This window comes from Phascolarctos cinereus, unplaced genomic scaffold (assembly GCF_003287225.1).
Source record: "Phascolarctos cinereus isolate Bilbo 61053 unplaced genomic scaffold, phaCin_HiC Scaffold_2;HRSCAF=192, whole genome shotgun sequence".
Taxonomy (NCBI): Eukaryota; Metazoa; Chordata; class Mammalia; order Diprotodontia; family Phascolarctidae; genus Phascolarctos; species Phascolarctos cinereus.
The window spans coordinates 357,810,410-357,824,907 of NW_027555625.1; the positions used below are offsets into that span (position 1 = coordinate 357,810,410).

General features: G+C 40.6%; 1 protein-coding gene across 1 annotated transcript; it reads left to right on the forward strand.

Moving 5' to 3' along the window:
* The first annotated feature begins 6,922 nt into the window (after window positions 1-6,922).
* HSP90AA1 (heat shock protein 90 alpha family class A member 1) lies at window positions 6,923-13,957 on the forward strand. Its single transcript, XM_020971165.2, has 11 exons — window positions 6,923-7,054; window positions 8,203-8,364; window positions 8,457-8,823; window positions 9,668-9,801; window positions 10,196-10,510; window positions 10,757-10,922; window positions 11,042-11,232; window positions 11,317-11,464; window positions 12,288-12,556; window positions 12,824-13,157; window positions 13,279-13,957. Exons 2-11 carry the CDS (start codon window positions 8,203-8,205, stop codon window positions 13,386-13,388), a joined length of 2,196 nt encoding a protein of 731 aa, XP_020826824.1. The 5' UTR covers window positions 6,923-7,054; the 3' UTR covers window positions 13,389-13,957.
* The last annotated feature ends 541 nt before the right edge of the window (window positions 13,958-14,498 follow it).

Consider the following 14,498-nt stretch of genomic DNA (forward strand, 5'->3'; position numbering starts at 1 on the left):
TTATTTTATTTTTTCTTGCTAGGCAGTGGGGTTAAGTGACTTGCCCAGGGTCACACAGCTGTGTTATGTGTCTGAGGCTGGATTTGAACTCGGGTACTCCTGAATTCAGGGCTGGTGCTCTATCCACTGCGCTACCTAGCTGCCCCTAGAAGGTAGGATTTTAACTGGAACTAGAAAGAAGCCTGGGAAACCAGGAGACAGATGAGGAGAGAGAGAATTCCAGGAATGGGTCAGGCAACAAGTATTTGTTAAGCACTTACTGTGTGTCAAGCATGGTGCTAAGTGCTGGGGACATAAAAATAATAGTATCTAGTATTTTATAGCTCTTTAAAGTTTGCATTACAAATATTATCTCAGTTGATCCTCACAACAACCCAAGAAAGCAGTTGCTATTATTATCCTCATTTTTACAGAGCAGGGAACTGAGTCACATCCTGCATGTTACATAACTAGTGCATCTGAGGCCCCATTTGAATTCAGATCTTCCTGACTTTAGGTCTAGTGCTCTATCCACTGTACCACCAAACAAAAAGGCATTTCCTCCCCTCAAGGAGCTTACATCCTAAGACAACACATCAAAAGGGGGTAGGAAAGGGGAAAGCATCTGAGTGAGGAATGGTGGTAACATCTGGAGAGTCACAAGTTCAGCTGGGAGAAGAATTAAGGCATGGGCAGCCTGGGCCTGTCTCCAAAATAGTGAAACACTACTCCCCCCATGAGGGAACTCACCAATCTGAAAAGGGGGCCGGCACGGTGGAGGGATGTTCCAGGGTCAGAAGACACCAGGCACTGAGGGAAGTTCTAGGGTGAAAGGCAGCTGAGCCATGGTGTCAAAGTTCAGAAAAGGGGAGTCAGTGAAAAAGTCGAGTGAAAAATGTCAGGGGAGTCAGGTGTCTCATTTGAGAAACCGTAAAGATTCCAGTGTCACTGAATCACAGAGTACCTGGAGGAAAGTATGGTTTAAGAAGACTGGAAAGGGAGGAAGAAGCCAGGTTGTAAAGGGCTTTAAAGCCAAACAAGACTTTACATTCGATCTTGGAAATGATAGAGAGCTACTGGAGTTTATAACAGTCAAACCTTGCCTTTAGGAAGCTCCATTTACACAGCTGAGCAGAAGAGAAATGGAGTGTGTGAGAGACTTGAGGAAGCCTTAAAGGGGTCCAGGGATTCTAAGAGGCAGAATTTTGGAAGGGAGAGCATTCCAGGAATGGAGAATAGTTAATGCAAAGGCATGGCAATGATAGATGGAGTTTTCTCTTCCAAGGAAAAGAAAGGCCAATTTGGCTAAAGAGTAAGATAACATATTTCACCACAATAGCATTGCCACTACATAACCATCGCACCCTGTTTTGTTTTGTTTTGTTTTGTTTTTCAGTCAATTGATTTATATCCTTCCATCGAGTTAATTGTCACATGGTATAATTCTATTTATCATGCCACTTAAAAGGTAAACAGAGCAGCAATGTATTCACCTATGGCATATGGATAAGCATTTATCTTTCTTGCATTGCTAGCCAGGAGCCTAGAATTCTCAGCCCATATGCATTGTCAGTATATTTCCAAAAGCCAAGTTTCGTGGTTTGTTTAGAGCACTGCAGTACTAATGGAATTGTCATTCAACCCAATAAAGAGCGGTAGCTGCAAGGTGAGCAGGTAGGCTGAACTGCCATGAGTAAGTCACATGATATGGTAAGACTTGCATCTTCCCTCACTAACTAAACTGTACAGTTAGACTGCCAGCGATACATTAACATGCAAAGCATTTCTATCTGTTTATGGGTTCAATTTTGCACCAAAGACAGTTTACTAATAAATTATTTTAAGTAATACTAGCACAATTTTTAAAAGCTTCACATAATGGTTGCACCCCCTTTTTTGTAAAAAAAATTTGGTATAAAATCTGTGACAATTATGTGATAAAATCCAGTACATGAAGCAGACTGGAATATAAGAAAATTGGAAAGGGTCAAGTTGTAGAGAGCTTTAAGTTCTAAACAGAGAGCTTTATATTTTATTCTAGAGATAATTGGAAGCTGCTGGATCTTGTTGAGTAGGGCAGAAAAGTGATCTGATCTGATCTTATCTCTGCTTTAGGAAAATTACTTTGAGGGTGGTGGGGAGGATGGATAAAAGGGAAAGACTAGGTGTGAAGACCAATTAAATGACTACTGCAATTGTACAATTGAAAGGCCCAAAATAGTGTGGTGGCTATGTGAACGGAGAGAAGGGATGGAAGAGATAGTGTAGAGAAAGAAATGACAAAATTTTGGCAACTTGTTGAATATGTGGAATGGAGGAGTTGAAGATGACTTTGAGCTTTCAAACCTAGGTGACTAAAATTATGGTGGTACCCTTAAACAGTACAATAAATTCAGAAGAAAGAAGGGGTAGGAGTGGGGATGATAATGAGTTCTGCTTAGGGTATATATGCCTATGGGACATCCAGTTTTAAATGTCCAAGGAGCAGTCCCTGCGGGACTGCAGAGACTAGGGCCAGATAAACAGATTCAGAAATTATTTGCCAATGAGCTGAAGAGATCACCTAGTAAGAGACTATAAAGAGAAAAGAGGCCAAGACCGAGCCTGGGGGAAAACCCATAGTCAGTGGGTGTGACTGAAATGAAGATCCAACCAAAGAGAAGTACGCTGACTGGTAGATGAAGCAAGGGCGGCTAGAGTCAAGAAAACCAAGAGACAAATACTTAAAAGCAAAAGACAATTCCTCACCAGAGGCACTCTTAGTCTAATGGGGGGGAACAATCACAAACAGGATATGTATTGAATTAATAGAAAATAATCAGCTAGTGGCTAGATGGCTCAGTGGATGAAGTGCAGGGACCTGGAGTCAGGAAGATTTTTTTTTTAGGTTTTAGGCACTGGCTAGTCACTTCACTTCTGTTTGCCTTAATACACTGGAGAAGGAAATGGCAAACCACTCCAGTATCTTTACCTAGAAAACCCCGTGGAAAGCATGGTCCGTGGGTTTATGAAGAATTGGACCCAACTGATCTACCACAATCAGCTGAGGAGAGGTACTAGAATCAAGAAGGACTGGGAAAGGCTTCGTGCAGAAACCTTTTAAGGATTTTAGCTGAGACTCGAAGTAAGCCAGGGGAGGCAAGAGGCAGAGAAGAGGAGGAAAAGCATTCCAGCCGTGGAGGACAGTCAGTGAAAACGGCCAGCGTGCAGAGATAAAATGTTTACTTCAAGGAACAGTGAGGAGGCCAGTGTCACTGGATTGTAGAGTACACGGTGTCTGGAGGGTGGAGGAGGCAAGGAGATTGGAAAGGTCAGGGGACATTATGAAGTGTTTTCATTACCAAATGGGATTTTATATTTCATCCTGAAAGTGACGGGGAGCTCCTGGACTGCTAGTAAATGTTTAACAACCAAGCTTTTTGAAAATACAAGATACCATTTTAATCTGTCTTTTTATAATTTTCTCCATCACTTTCTGAAGCCTAAATAATCAACAGAACAATAAACCAAGGCTTGAGTGTAGTGTTTGCTGATTTCTGAGGTTTAACTGCTTTTACTGAAAATTTAACAAATGGCTCCAACATTCCGCTGAATCAGGGGTACTTGTATGGGAATTGGCCTTTGTAAGCAGAAGGGTCACCTCCTCATCAGAGACTGGAGTGAAGGAGATAATGGAAGATAAAGTCAGCAACTCTGCCAGTTTGGCTACAGCCTAACATGGATGGAGGAAGTATGGGGATAGCAGTGGGGAGAGAAGTTGGAACCCGTTGGTGAAGGAATTTAAAGGCCAAAACAGAGGTGTTCATATTTTATCCTGGGGGCAAAACAAGTCACTGAAGCTTCCTGAGCAGGAAAGGGACATGGTCAGACTTGTACTTTAGGAATATCTATTTGGCAGCTGTCTGGTAGATTGGAAAGGTGGGAAAGTAGAATCAGCAAAACTAATCAGCAGACAATTGCAATAGTTCAGGCTAGAGTTGATAAGGGCCTCAACTAGAATGGCACCTCCATTAGTGGAAAGAAGGACGGGGATTCAAGAGATATTTTGCTGATGGAAAATGAGGGGACTGAGGAAGAGCAAAGGATAACACAGAGACTGTGACCAGGTTGATGAGGGCTTGCTGGGGGTGTGGAAAACAATTGATATCTGATTTGGAACAAAGCACCCTAGGAAAATTTGAGGAGGGAAGCAGGGATAGATAGAAGACAAGCTTCATTTTAGACATGTTGAATGAAAGAGGATTCAATAAAGTTAAACTGTTTACATTCCCATGTGGGAAAATGATACAAGTAACTTCTAAGAACTTTATCATTATTAGGGCAGTTAGCATAGACAGAGGGCATGGGTGTGAGTCCTATGCTGGGATGATTCCCCACCCCCCCAAAAAAAAAAGTAGGGGTGAGAAAGAGGGATGTACTGAAAGAAGGGGGAAGAGAAAGGTAAAATGGGAAAAGTTTCTCACATAAAAGAGGCACAAGGAAGAACTTTTATAGTAGAGGAGGAAATGGGGAGGGGGCAATGCCTGAACCTCACTCTCATCGGAATTGGTTCAAAGAGGGAAGAATATATATACACACACTCGTGTATATAAATGTAACTTACTCAATAGGGTAATAGGAGATGAAGGGGAGAGGAGATGATAAAAGGGAGGCAGGGGTGTGAAGCAAAACAGACTTTTGAGGAGAGACAGGATTAAAAGAAAGATAAGAATAAATGGAGGAAAACAGGATGGAGGAAATACACTGTTGGTGAATATGAATGGGATGAGCTAACCCATAAAATGGAAGTCAATAGCTGAATGGATCAGAAAGCAGAATCCAACAATATGTTGTATACAAGAGATTTGAAAGATAAAGGCACACACGGTTAAAATAAAGGGCTAGAACAGAATCTATTATGCTTTAGAGGAAATAAATGAGGCAGGGGTAGCAATCTTGATCTCAAAGCAAAAGCAAAATAGACTTAAAAGAAATAATCAGGGAAACCACATTTTGCTAAAAGGTACTGTAAATGATAAAGCAATATCAAAAAGAATTTATATCAAGTTTCTTTGATAAAGGCCTCATTTCTCAAATATATAGAGAACTGAGTCAGATTTATAAAAATAAGAGCCATCTCCCAATTGGTAAATTGATAAAGGTTATGAAGAAGCAATTTTCAGGAGAAGAAATCAAAGCTATCTATAGTCATAATTTGAAAATGTTCTAAGTCACTATCGATTAGACAAATGCAGAATAAAACAACTCTGAGGTACCACTTCATCCCTACCAGAAATGACAATTGCTGGAGGGGATGAAAGAAAATGGGAACATTAATGAACTGTTGGAAGAACACTGAACTGGTCTAACCATTCTGAAGAACAATCTGGAACTATGCCCAGGGGACTATAAAACTGTGCATACTCTTTGATGCAGCAATACCATTACTAGGTCTGTATCCCAAAGAGATCAAAGAAAAAGGAAAAGGATCTATGTGTACAGAAATATTTATAGCAGCTTTTTTTGTGGTGGCAAAGAATTGGAAATTAGGGGGATACTCATCAATTAGGGAAAGGCTCAACAAGTTGTGGCATATGATTGTGACAGAGTACTGTTGTGTTGTGGGAAAGGACAGGAGGGTGGTTTCAGAAAAACATGGCAAGACCTGTATGAACTGATACAAAATGAAGTGACAACTGGGAAGTCACCCTGCACAGTAACAGCAATGTTGTGATGACGATCCAGTGTGAAAGACTTGTCTATTGCTCCAAGACAATTCCAAAGGACTCACGATGAAAAAATGCTATCCATCTCCAGAGAGAGAATTGATGAACTGAGTGCAAACTGAAGAATACTTTTCTCACTGTATTTTTATGGGATATGGCTAATATGGAAAGGGTTTGCACCATTTCACAAACAACTGATATATTGTTTGCCTTCTCAGTGGGTGGGGGAGGGAAGAAGAGAATCTGGAACTCAAAAGAGTGTTAAAAACAAATTTTTTAAAATGAAAGGTTTATATTAAAAAAATTTTTTTTAGACATGTTGTTTAACATGCCAGCTGGGCATCCAAGTAGCAATATTCATCTGCTGGAAATGGAGTTCTGGGGAAAGATGGGGGTGGACATATAAACTTGGGAGGTCAACTGCAAGGAGGTGATAATTGCAGGCCTAGGAGTGGGTCAGTTACTCCCTGAGAGGGTGGAGAGATACAACCTTGTGTAACACCCATGTTTAAAGGATGGGAGGAGGAAGATGAAAGAGCGAAAGGACACGGAAGGATTTCGGTTCTATACTTAGAAGACTATTGGCGCCACGGGAAAAGCGCTGGATTTGGGACTGAGGACCTTGGGCAAGTGAATTTCTTCTTCTAGGTCTCCGTTTCTTTATCTGTAAAATGGGGGGAGGGGCCACTAGCCAAAAATCCTTCCCCCTCTAAATCTATTAAAGATTTGTGAGCAGAAGCGGGACAAGACTAACTGCGTATGAGAAAGATTAATCTGACTGCAGTGTGGGAGGCGAGACGATTTGCTAGGAGGCCATGGCAACAGCGCAAGACCCGGGCTGAGGCCGTTGCTCGCCCCCGCTCGCGCGCGCCCCCGCCCCCTCCCCCTCCCCCCCCCGGGCTTGGCAGCTGTCCTCGCGCCCGCGCGCAGTCCGTTGGGGCTTGGTTGAGTGGGCCGCAGAAAAGTGGGGGAGGGGGGAGATGGGATCACGCTAAGAATGCACAACGCCCCGCCCCCCCAGCATCCCTTCTCCGTCGCCTCCTCGGTAGCCCGCAGTGGGGGAGGGGAGTGAAGGGGGAAAGGGACCGGGAGGGGGAGATAGAAAGAAGTAGGGGCTGGGCGGAGAAGAGGAGGAGCCTCGCCGCGGGGCGGGGGCTGCGCGCCTGTGCGCACGCGCGGGGGCCGCGGCGGTTGGGGAGGGCTCGAGAACTCTCTTCCGGAAGGTTCCGGAGGCTTCTGGAAAAGGCGCTGCTGAGGCGGGGAGTGCCCGACTCTATATAAGGGGCGGGCGGGGGCGGCCGCGCGCCAGTTTGCTCTTCTTTCCTGTTGCTGCCGGCTGAAGCTTTCGGGCTCCTGCGCTCTCTGCCACGGTAAGGCGCCGCCCCTCCCCCCCACCGCCCCCCACTGCGGGCCTCGGCACCCCGAACATGGGCCTGGGCACCCTCGCCCTTCCCGCAGCTGGGGCTCGGAAACCTGCCCCGGTTCGGGGCCGCCGAGGGTCGGGGAGAGGCGGCTCCCTGGCCCCCCCCCCCCTCCGGAGGGCCCTGGGGCCGAGTCTTAAGGACCCCCCCTTTTTTACTTCCCATCCCCCCTTCCTCCCCCGCCGCTTTTACTCCTCGTGAGATGGACTAGGCGAGCGCCCCTGTAAAAACCGTAGGGCCGGGGGTGGGGAATCATGGTAGGGGTTCGTCCCCCAAATCCCGAGGGGGATGCCCGGATTGGGGGGCCCGAGCAGCCCGGGGCGCGCATCCGCCCCCGCCCGCGGGTCTCTCCGCCCGTGGGGCGGGGCACCTGCGTGTGAGCCTGGGGGCGGGAGGCACCCCGCTGGGAATATACTCCCTTAACTCAATCAATCCTTTATAAGTTAATGGGGGATTTGAGACCCTTCATTGCGGATTCTCCCACCGATTTCCTTGGTAATAGTGTAAGGAGAAGGACCCTGGAAAAGAAAATCAAATCTTTGTGTGTGTGTGTGTGTGTGTGGGGAGGTGCTGCTCTCCTTTTTAATCGATTTTTCAAAATGTATTTGCTTTTTTTCACTCCTGCCTCCACGTATTGCAAGCTTTATGAAATATGGGACTTAGTTTTAACCTTTTCCTGTTTATCCCCAGTGCTTAATTAACAAGTGCTTTAAGCGCTTAATGTGTTGGAGTTGAATTGGAGCGAGTTCTTTACCATTACGTGAGGATTGAAGGGTTTTGGCTTATTGCTTTGCCCTAGCTTCATTCCTAGAGGACGGGTTATCCTCTTAATGAGTTGAGCCTTGCAGCGTTTAATCTGGCTCCAGAGGTGGTAGTCTCTTAAATAATTGAAGGATGAGATGCAATTGGATTGGTCAGGAGTCCCCTGTTAAGTCACAAGGACCTGATTCCAATGAATCAGGTCTCATTTTGTTTTCTGCCATAGGCCTAGTTTTCGTTCCTTTAATCTGTTACGGACCCATGTGAAAAAAGGCTCAAATGTATAATTCTTTAATAACCGTTGGTATTGCTGGACTAACTGATACAATATTCTTTAGATGCCTGAGGAAACACAGACCCAGGACCAACCCATGGAGGAGGAGGAAGTGGAGACTTTTGCCTTTCAGGCAGAAATTGCTCAGTTGATGTCTTTAATCATTAATACGTTCTACTCTAATAAAGAGATCTTCCTGAGAGAGCTAATTTCAAATTCGTCTGATGTAAGTTTTCTTTCTGTTATTGAAATTGGATTTAGTTACAGTATAACCTTTTAATTCATGGTTTAAATTTTTAAACATGTTTTTCTTGGTAGGCCCTGGACAAAATCAGGTATGAGAGTCTGACAGATCCAAGTAAACTAGACTCTGGGAAAGAGCTGAACATAAGCATCATTCCAAACAAAGATGATAGAACCCTTACCATTGTGGATACTGGTATTGGAATGACCAAGGCTGATTTAATCAACAATCTTGGTACAATAGCAAAGTCTGGAACCAAAGCATTTATGGAAGCATTACAGGCTGGTGCAGATATCTCCATGATTGGTCAATTTGGTGTTGGTTTTTATTCTGCCTATCTGGTTGCTGAGAAGGTGACCGTGATCACTAAACATAACGATGATGAACAATATGCCTGGGAGTCTTCAGCAGGAGGGTCATTCACCGTTAGGACTGACATAGGTATGTACATAATGAGACTTCACTTGCATTTTGTAAAATTAAGGCAATTAGAAAATAAACAGGCCAGATTCTCTTTATACAGAGAGGGAAAACATTTTGCTACAGTGGAGAAGGGGGTCAAAATCCCACATTTGGAACTATATGATTATATGGGGCTAAATGAACTGGACCTTGTTGTCCGCTGTGAAATGGGGCCTTGGTTGGACTAGGTAGCTTTTGAAGTTGCTTCTGGCCGTAGATACAAGTTCCTATGAATTAAGGTAGCCTGAGAAATAAAACCGGGATGGTTTCATAATGTGAAAGGATTGGATATATGTTCAACAATGACAAGTTATAATTACTCTAGGGGCAGCTAGGTGTTGCAATGGATAGAGCACCAGCCCTGGATTCAGGAGGACCTAAGTTCAAATCCAGCCTCAGACACATAACACTAGCTGTGTGACCCTGGGCAAGTCACTTAACCCCATTGCCTAGGCAAAAATTTAAAAAATGAAGGACTGCCTCAGTCTGTATAGTGTTCTGTTGTAAATGCAGCACTGCTGGTTATCATTATGAACATAGAGTGAGAAGGAAACATTTATTAGAAATTTTGTAGTTAATCCCCCATAATAAAATTTCAAAAATAAGCTTTCTGAACACCACATTGAATGAATTTCTTAGTTGAATAGAACTAAGGTGTTTCAGAGGTATTGAAAGCATTTTCAAAAAATTAGTAATTCTCTTAAATTTGTAATTTTCTGTTAAAATAGCTTCTTAGTTCACTTTATAGGTTGAGGTTAAAGACCTCAGATGAACTTACAAACCAGACATGTCCCCATGTGGACTTTTTCCGCCCTTTTTCAAGGTGAACCTATGGGTCGTGGAACAAAAGTAATTCTGCATTTGAAAGAGGACCAAACTGAGTACTTGGAGGAAAGAAGAATTAAGGAAATTGTGAAGAAACACTCTCAATTTATTGGCTATCCAATTACACTTTTTGTAAGTTTGAAATACTGTAATTCTGAATTGAGCTCATTAAGTTAGATTGTTGCTAGTTAATCCTTAAAATTTAGGAGAGGTTGCAAAAGGGTAGGTATTTTGTAAATTTTTGTATTTCCATGGCTGTATATATTCATATGGTAATAAACGGCTATTGTAATCACATGATATTGTGGCTTTTTGAAAGCTTGTATTGTGTCTTGTAGCTTATTTGTCCTTAAGCCATAGTGTATGCAGATAACATCTGTAAATGGACCTGGGCTTGTTTGGAAACGTCTTAAATATTTATGACGAAAGTGAGCCATTTTATTTCTGTACTTGATTGACAAGCTCCCTAAACGAATGCTGTATTCCTTTTAATATAAGCATTGAAATGACTTGTGCCTTTTTGAAGGTGGAAAAAGAACGGGATAAAGAAGTCAGTGATGATGAAGCAGAGGAAAAAGAAGAGAAACAGGAGAAGGAAAAAGAAGAGAAGGAGTCTGAGGACAAGCCAGAGATAGAAGATGTTGGCTCCGATGAAGAAGAAGAAAAGAAAGATGGTGACAAGAAGAAGAAGAAGAAGATTAAAGAAAAATATATTGATCAAGAAGAGCTTAATAAAACAAAACCGATTTGGACCAGAAATCCTGATGATATTACTAATGAAGAATATGGCGAATTCTATAAGAGCTTGACAAATGACTGGGAAGATCATTTAGCTGTGAAAGTAAGTTTCAAGTAGCTAATTTCCCCCAGCAAGTGGTAATAGGCACTTAAGAAACTATTTACTATAGCTTTTGTGTATAGTGAATAGTTTGGCATATAGTATTTTGGTTTTTTTGAAATTCTTTTGGCTTCATACTGTTAATAATGAAGTTAATATGTTTGCATTATATTACATATATATGTATATATACATTATGTATATACACACACATTAGATTTTAATGATGGCTTTTTTTTTTAATTACAGCACTTCTCAGTGGAAGGACAGTTGGAATTCCGAGCCCTTCTCTTTGTTCCAAGACGTGCCCCCTTTGACTTATTTGAAAATAGAAAGAAAAAAAATAACATCAAATTGTATGTGCGCAGGGTTTTCATCATGGATAACTGTGAGGAGCTGATCCCTGAATATCTGAGTAAGTAGGAGAGGAAGGAAATAAAAACATGCCTGCCAGGTGCTGTGTATTAATGGGGTTTTTTTTTTATGTTTTTCTCCATACTACTTGTATTTGAAGGCCATTTCACATTATTTCAGATTTCATCAGAGGTGTGGTGGATTCTGAAGATCTTCCTCTAAATATTTCACGTGAAATGCTGCAGCAAAGCAAAATTCTGAAAGTGATTAGGAAGAATTTGGTCAAAAAGTGCTTGGAACTCTTCACTGAACTGTCAGAGGACAAAGAGAATTACAAAAAGTTTTATGAGCAATTTTCTAAAAACATTAAGGTTAGTTAACTTTTTATTAGCTTATTCTTTCTGCTATTAAATGTGGAAGTTCCTCGAGTTTTGTTTTTATTTTGTTTTTTCCAGCTCGGAATACATGAAGACTCCCAGAACCGAAAGAAACTTTCAGAATTGCTGAGATACTATACTTCTGCTTCTGGTGATGAGATGGTTTCTCTTAAGGACTATTGCATGAGAATGAAGGAAAACCAGAAACATATCTATTATATTACTGGTAATTCATATTAATGTTACCATTTAAAAGTAACTTCATATTTTGCACTTATCTCTGCATTGGTAACACTGTTACTTTCAGTAAATCATTTTTCTCTTGAGTGGTTTTAGAAAAGAGATTAAATTTGGATTTGAACATTGCATTTAATGAGGATGCTATGGAATTCAAATTTTTTGGACTGATTTTAAAGGCATTCTTATCAAATCTGAAAGATACAACCCTAGTAGGCATTATTGACACACTAAATTGGAATCAGTAGAATTTGGACAGGTTATAAATTATGGACTCAAGATAGAAATACATGTAAAAACCAACACTCAAGTATTAAAATATCAGCAGGTATATATGCGAGATAACAGGATTGGGGAGACATGGAGATTTTTGCAGAAGAAAGAAAGATCTGGATGCCAGATATAAAGACGATCATCCATCCAGGAGTAGATTCAGAAAAAGGAGTAAATTAGGATGGTGAAAGAGCCAATTAGTTTAAAAGACCTTAAAGTGAACATGATAGCAAATTTTATATGCTGTATTTATTTGGCAAGGCTTTATTATGTGAGAGGGGATCTAGACTTTCAACTTAGGCCCCATTATGCACAACGAGGAGTAATCAGGAAGCTTTTTATCATGCTTACTGCCTCCATTAATTACTGGAGGTATTCTATTAAAGGCTGGTAGGAGGGTGTCTTTTAGAAAGATTAGATGCCTTGATATCTTGACATTTTGAGGTTGAGATTTTAGTTGATAAAAAGACAAGCAATAAAATAAACACATTCCATGGGAGGTGCAATGTTCTGTGTCATATATGAATTTGCTTTTTCAGGTGAAACCAAGGACCAAGTGGCTAACTCGGCATTTGTTGAGCGTCTTCGGAAGCATGGTTTGGAAGTAATATATATGATTGAACCTATTGATGAGTATTGTGTGCAACAGCTAAAGGAATTTGAGGGTAAGACTTTAGTGTCTGTAACCAAAGAGGGTTTGGAACTCCCAGAAGATGAAGATGAAAAGAAGAAACAGGAGGAAAAAAAGACAAAGTTTGAAAACCTTTGCAAAATTATGAAAGATATCCTGGAAAAAAAAGTTGAAAAGGTATGGAAGTTTTATGTTTTGGGGCTATCACTATAACTTTTGAGGTGATCATTGGAAGAGCTTGAATCAAATTTAAGAGTAACATCGTGTGAGATATCTTCAGATTCATACATCATAAGATTCATTGAAGCTGAATTAGGACCATGTTAACTAAAAGGTCTCATAGGCTGTATGATGTGGTCATTGAAACTAACCTGTTCTTTTTAATGTGGTTTGTTTTGGGGTTTTTTTTCTCTTTCAAACAGAAATTTTACCTTATAATTTCAGGTAGTTGTATCGAACCGATTGGTTACTTCCCCATGCTGCATTGTCACAAGCACGTATGGCTGGACAGCAAACATGGAAAGAATAATGAAGGCTCAGGCACTGAGAGACAACTCAACGATGGGTTACATGGCAGCAAAGAAACACTTGGAGATAAACCCTGATCATTCCATTATTGAAACTCTGCGGCAAAAGGCAGAGGCTGATAAGAATGATAAATCAGTGAAAGATCTGGTCATCTTACTGTATGAAACTGCACTGCTGTCTTCTGGCTTCAGTTTGGAAGATCCCCAAACACATGCCAATCGGATCTACAGGATGATCAAACTTGGTCTTGGTAGGTTGATAATGGTTTGAGGGGTAATGAATTATGAAATGTTTTTAAAGAAAAAGTTTCAGATGTTTAAAAACTATATCTGAACTAGGCTAAAATTGTCTTTTTTTTCCTTTAAAAATAGGAATTGATGAAGATGATTCAACTACTGAAGAAACCAGTGCAGCTATAACTGAGGAAATGCCACCTCTTGAAGGCGATGATGACACATCCCGCATGGAAGAAGTGGACTAAAGCATTCCAATACATGGAATTATAGCATGTTTCCTAGACTAGTCTGAATAAGTTATTTTGTATAAGGTGTTGAGAAAATACTTGATGTCTTCATTCCCTCTGATGTATATTTTCAGATATGTTATCTTTATTTTTTTTAAATCACTTTTTAAAAAAAAATGTATGGCATGAACATGCTGTGTAAAGGGAAGTTTAGGATTCTTTTCCCTTCTAAGTATAATCAATACTGTGATACCTTAGACATTCAAGCAAGAACTAGTGTAATCATTGTAGTTTACTTTGGTTTTATTTTAGGGAGGGAGAAAATATAATATCCTTAATATATGTCCAAACGTAATCTCATGTTAGCTCACTAACACTCTGTGGTCTGAATACAGTATGTAACAGAAAGTTGAATAATGGAATTGAATTACTCCTTGGTCTCTAAAATACACTGTTTTGAGGTATCTTAAAATGTTTATAAAATTGTCTTTCTTTTATATATTTAAAAGAATTGAGTTCTATTCCATCCATTTTTGCATGTATAAAACCCTGAAGTCTAGGAAAATAAAAGTGTTAACACCAAGAAACTGTGAGAGTAACCTTAGTTTTCCAAAGTCAGAGTTAAATGAGTTTATTGAATACTACATTCTTAGAATTGAACAAATAATACCGTGCATGTTATATTTCTTTAAACTTTCATGGGTAAAAATAGGGATATATTTGTGAGTGGAAAGTAGCCAGATGTCTAAGAGATTGGGAGTAAACTTATGGCTTATTTACGCTTTTTGATGGGTAGTTGTAATTAATCTTCAGCTCAGAGTACTGAGTTCATGTAAAAGCCATAACTAGTTACATTTTCCAAAAAATTTATTTTGGTGTTAAAGTGCTGAAGTGCTAAAATTTAACAAATTTTGTTTATTACTCCTACTGCTATTATTGGATGCTGAATGTCAGTCACATAGCTCATCTCTGAGCAACAAAAGTTACAGAGCAGTTAATAACTATTACAATTACAGTAAGAAGGCATTTACTAAATGGGAATTGCTAACATGAAATCTGGTTCAGTTTTTTTTTCAAAAACTGCAGTAAAATTTTTAGGGTTTCATTGAACAGAATCTAACGACTGTA

Excerpts from the sequence above, each read along its gene's own strand:
- HSP90AA1 (XM_020971165.2), top strand. The coding sequence starts at position 8,203 with ATGCCTGAGGAAACACAGACCCAGGACCAACCCATGGAGGAGGAGGAA. Across the intron at positions 9,802-10,195 it reads GCTATCCAATTACACTTTTT|GTGGAAAAAGAACGGGATAA; the intron begins GTAAGTTTGAAA and ends GCCTTTTTGAAG. Across the intron at positions 10,511-10,756 it reads AAGATCATTTAGCTGTGAAA|CACTTCTCAGTGGAAGGACA; the intron begins GTAAGTTTCAAG and ends TTTTAATTACAG.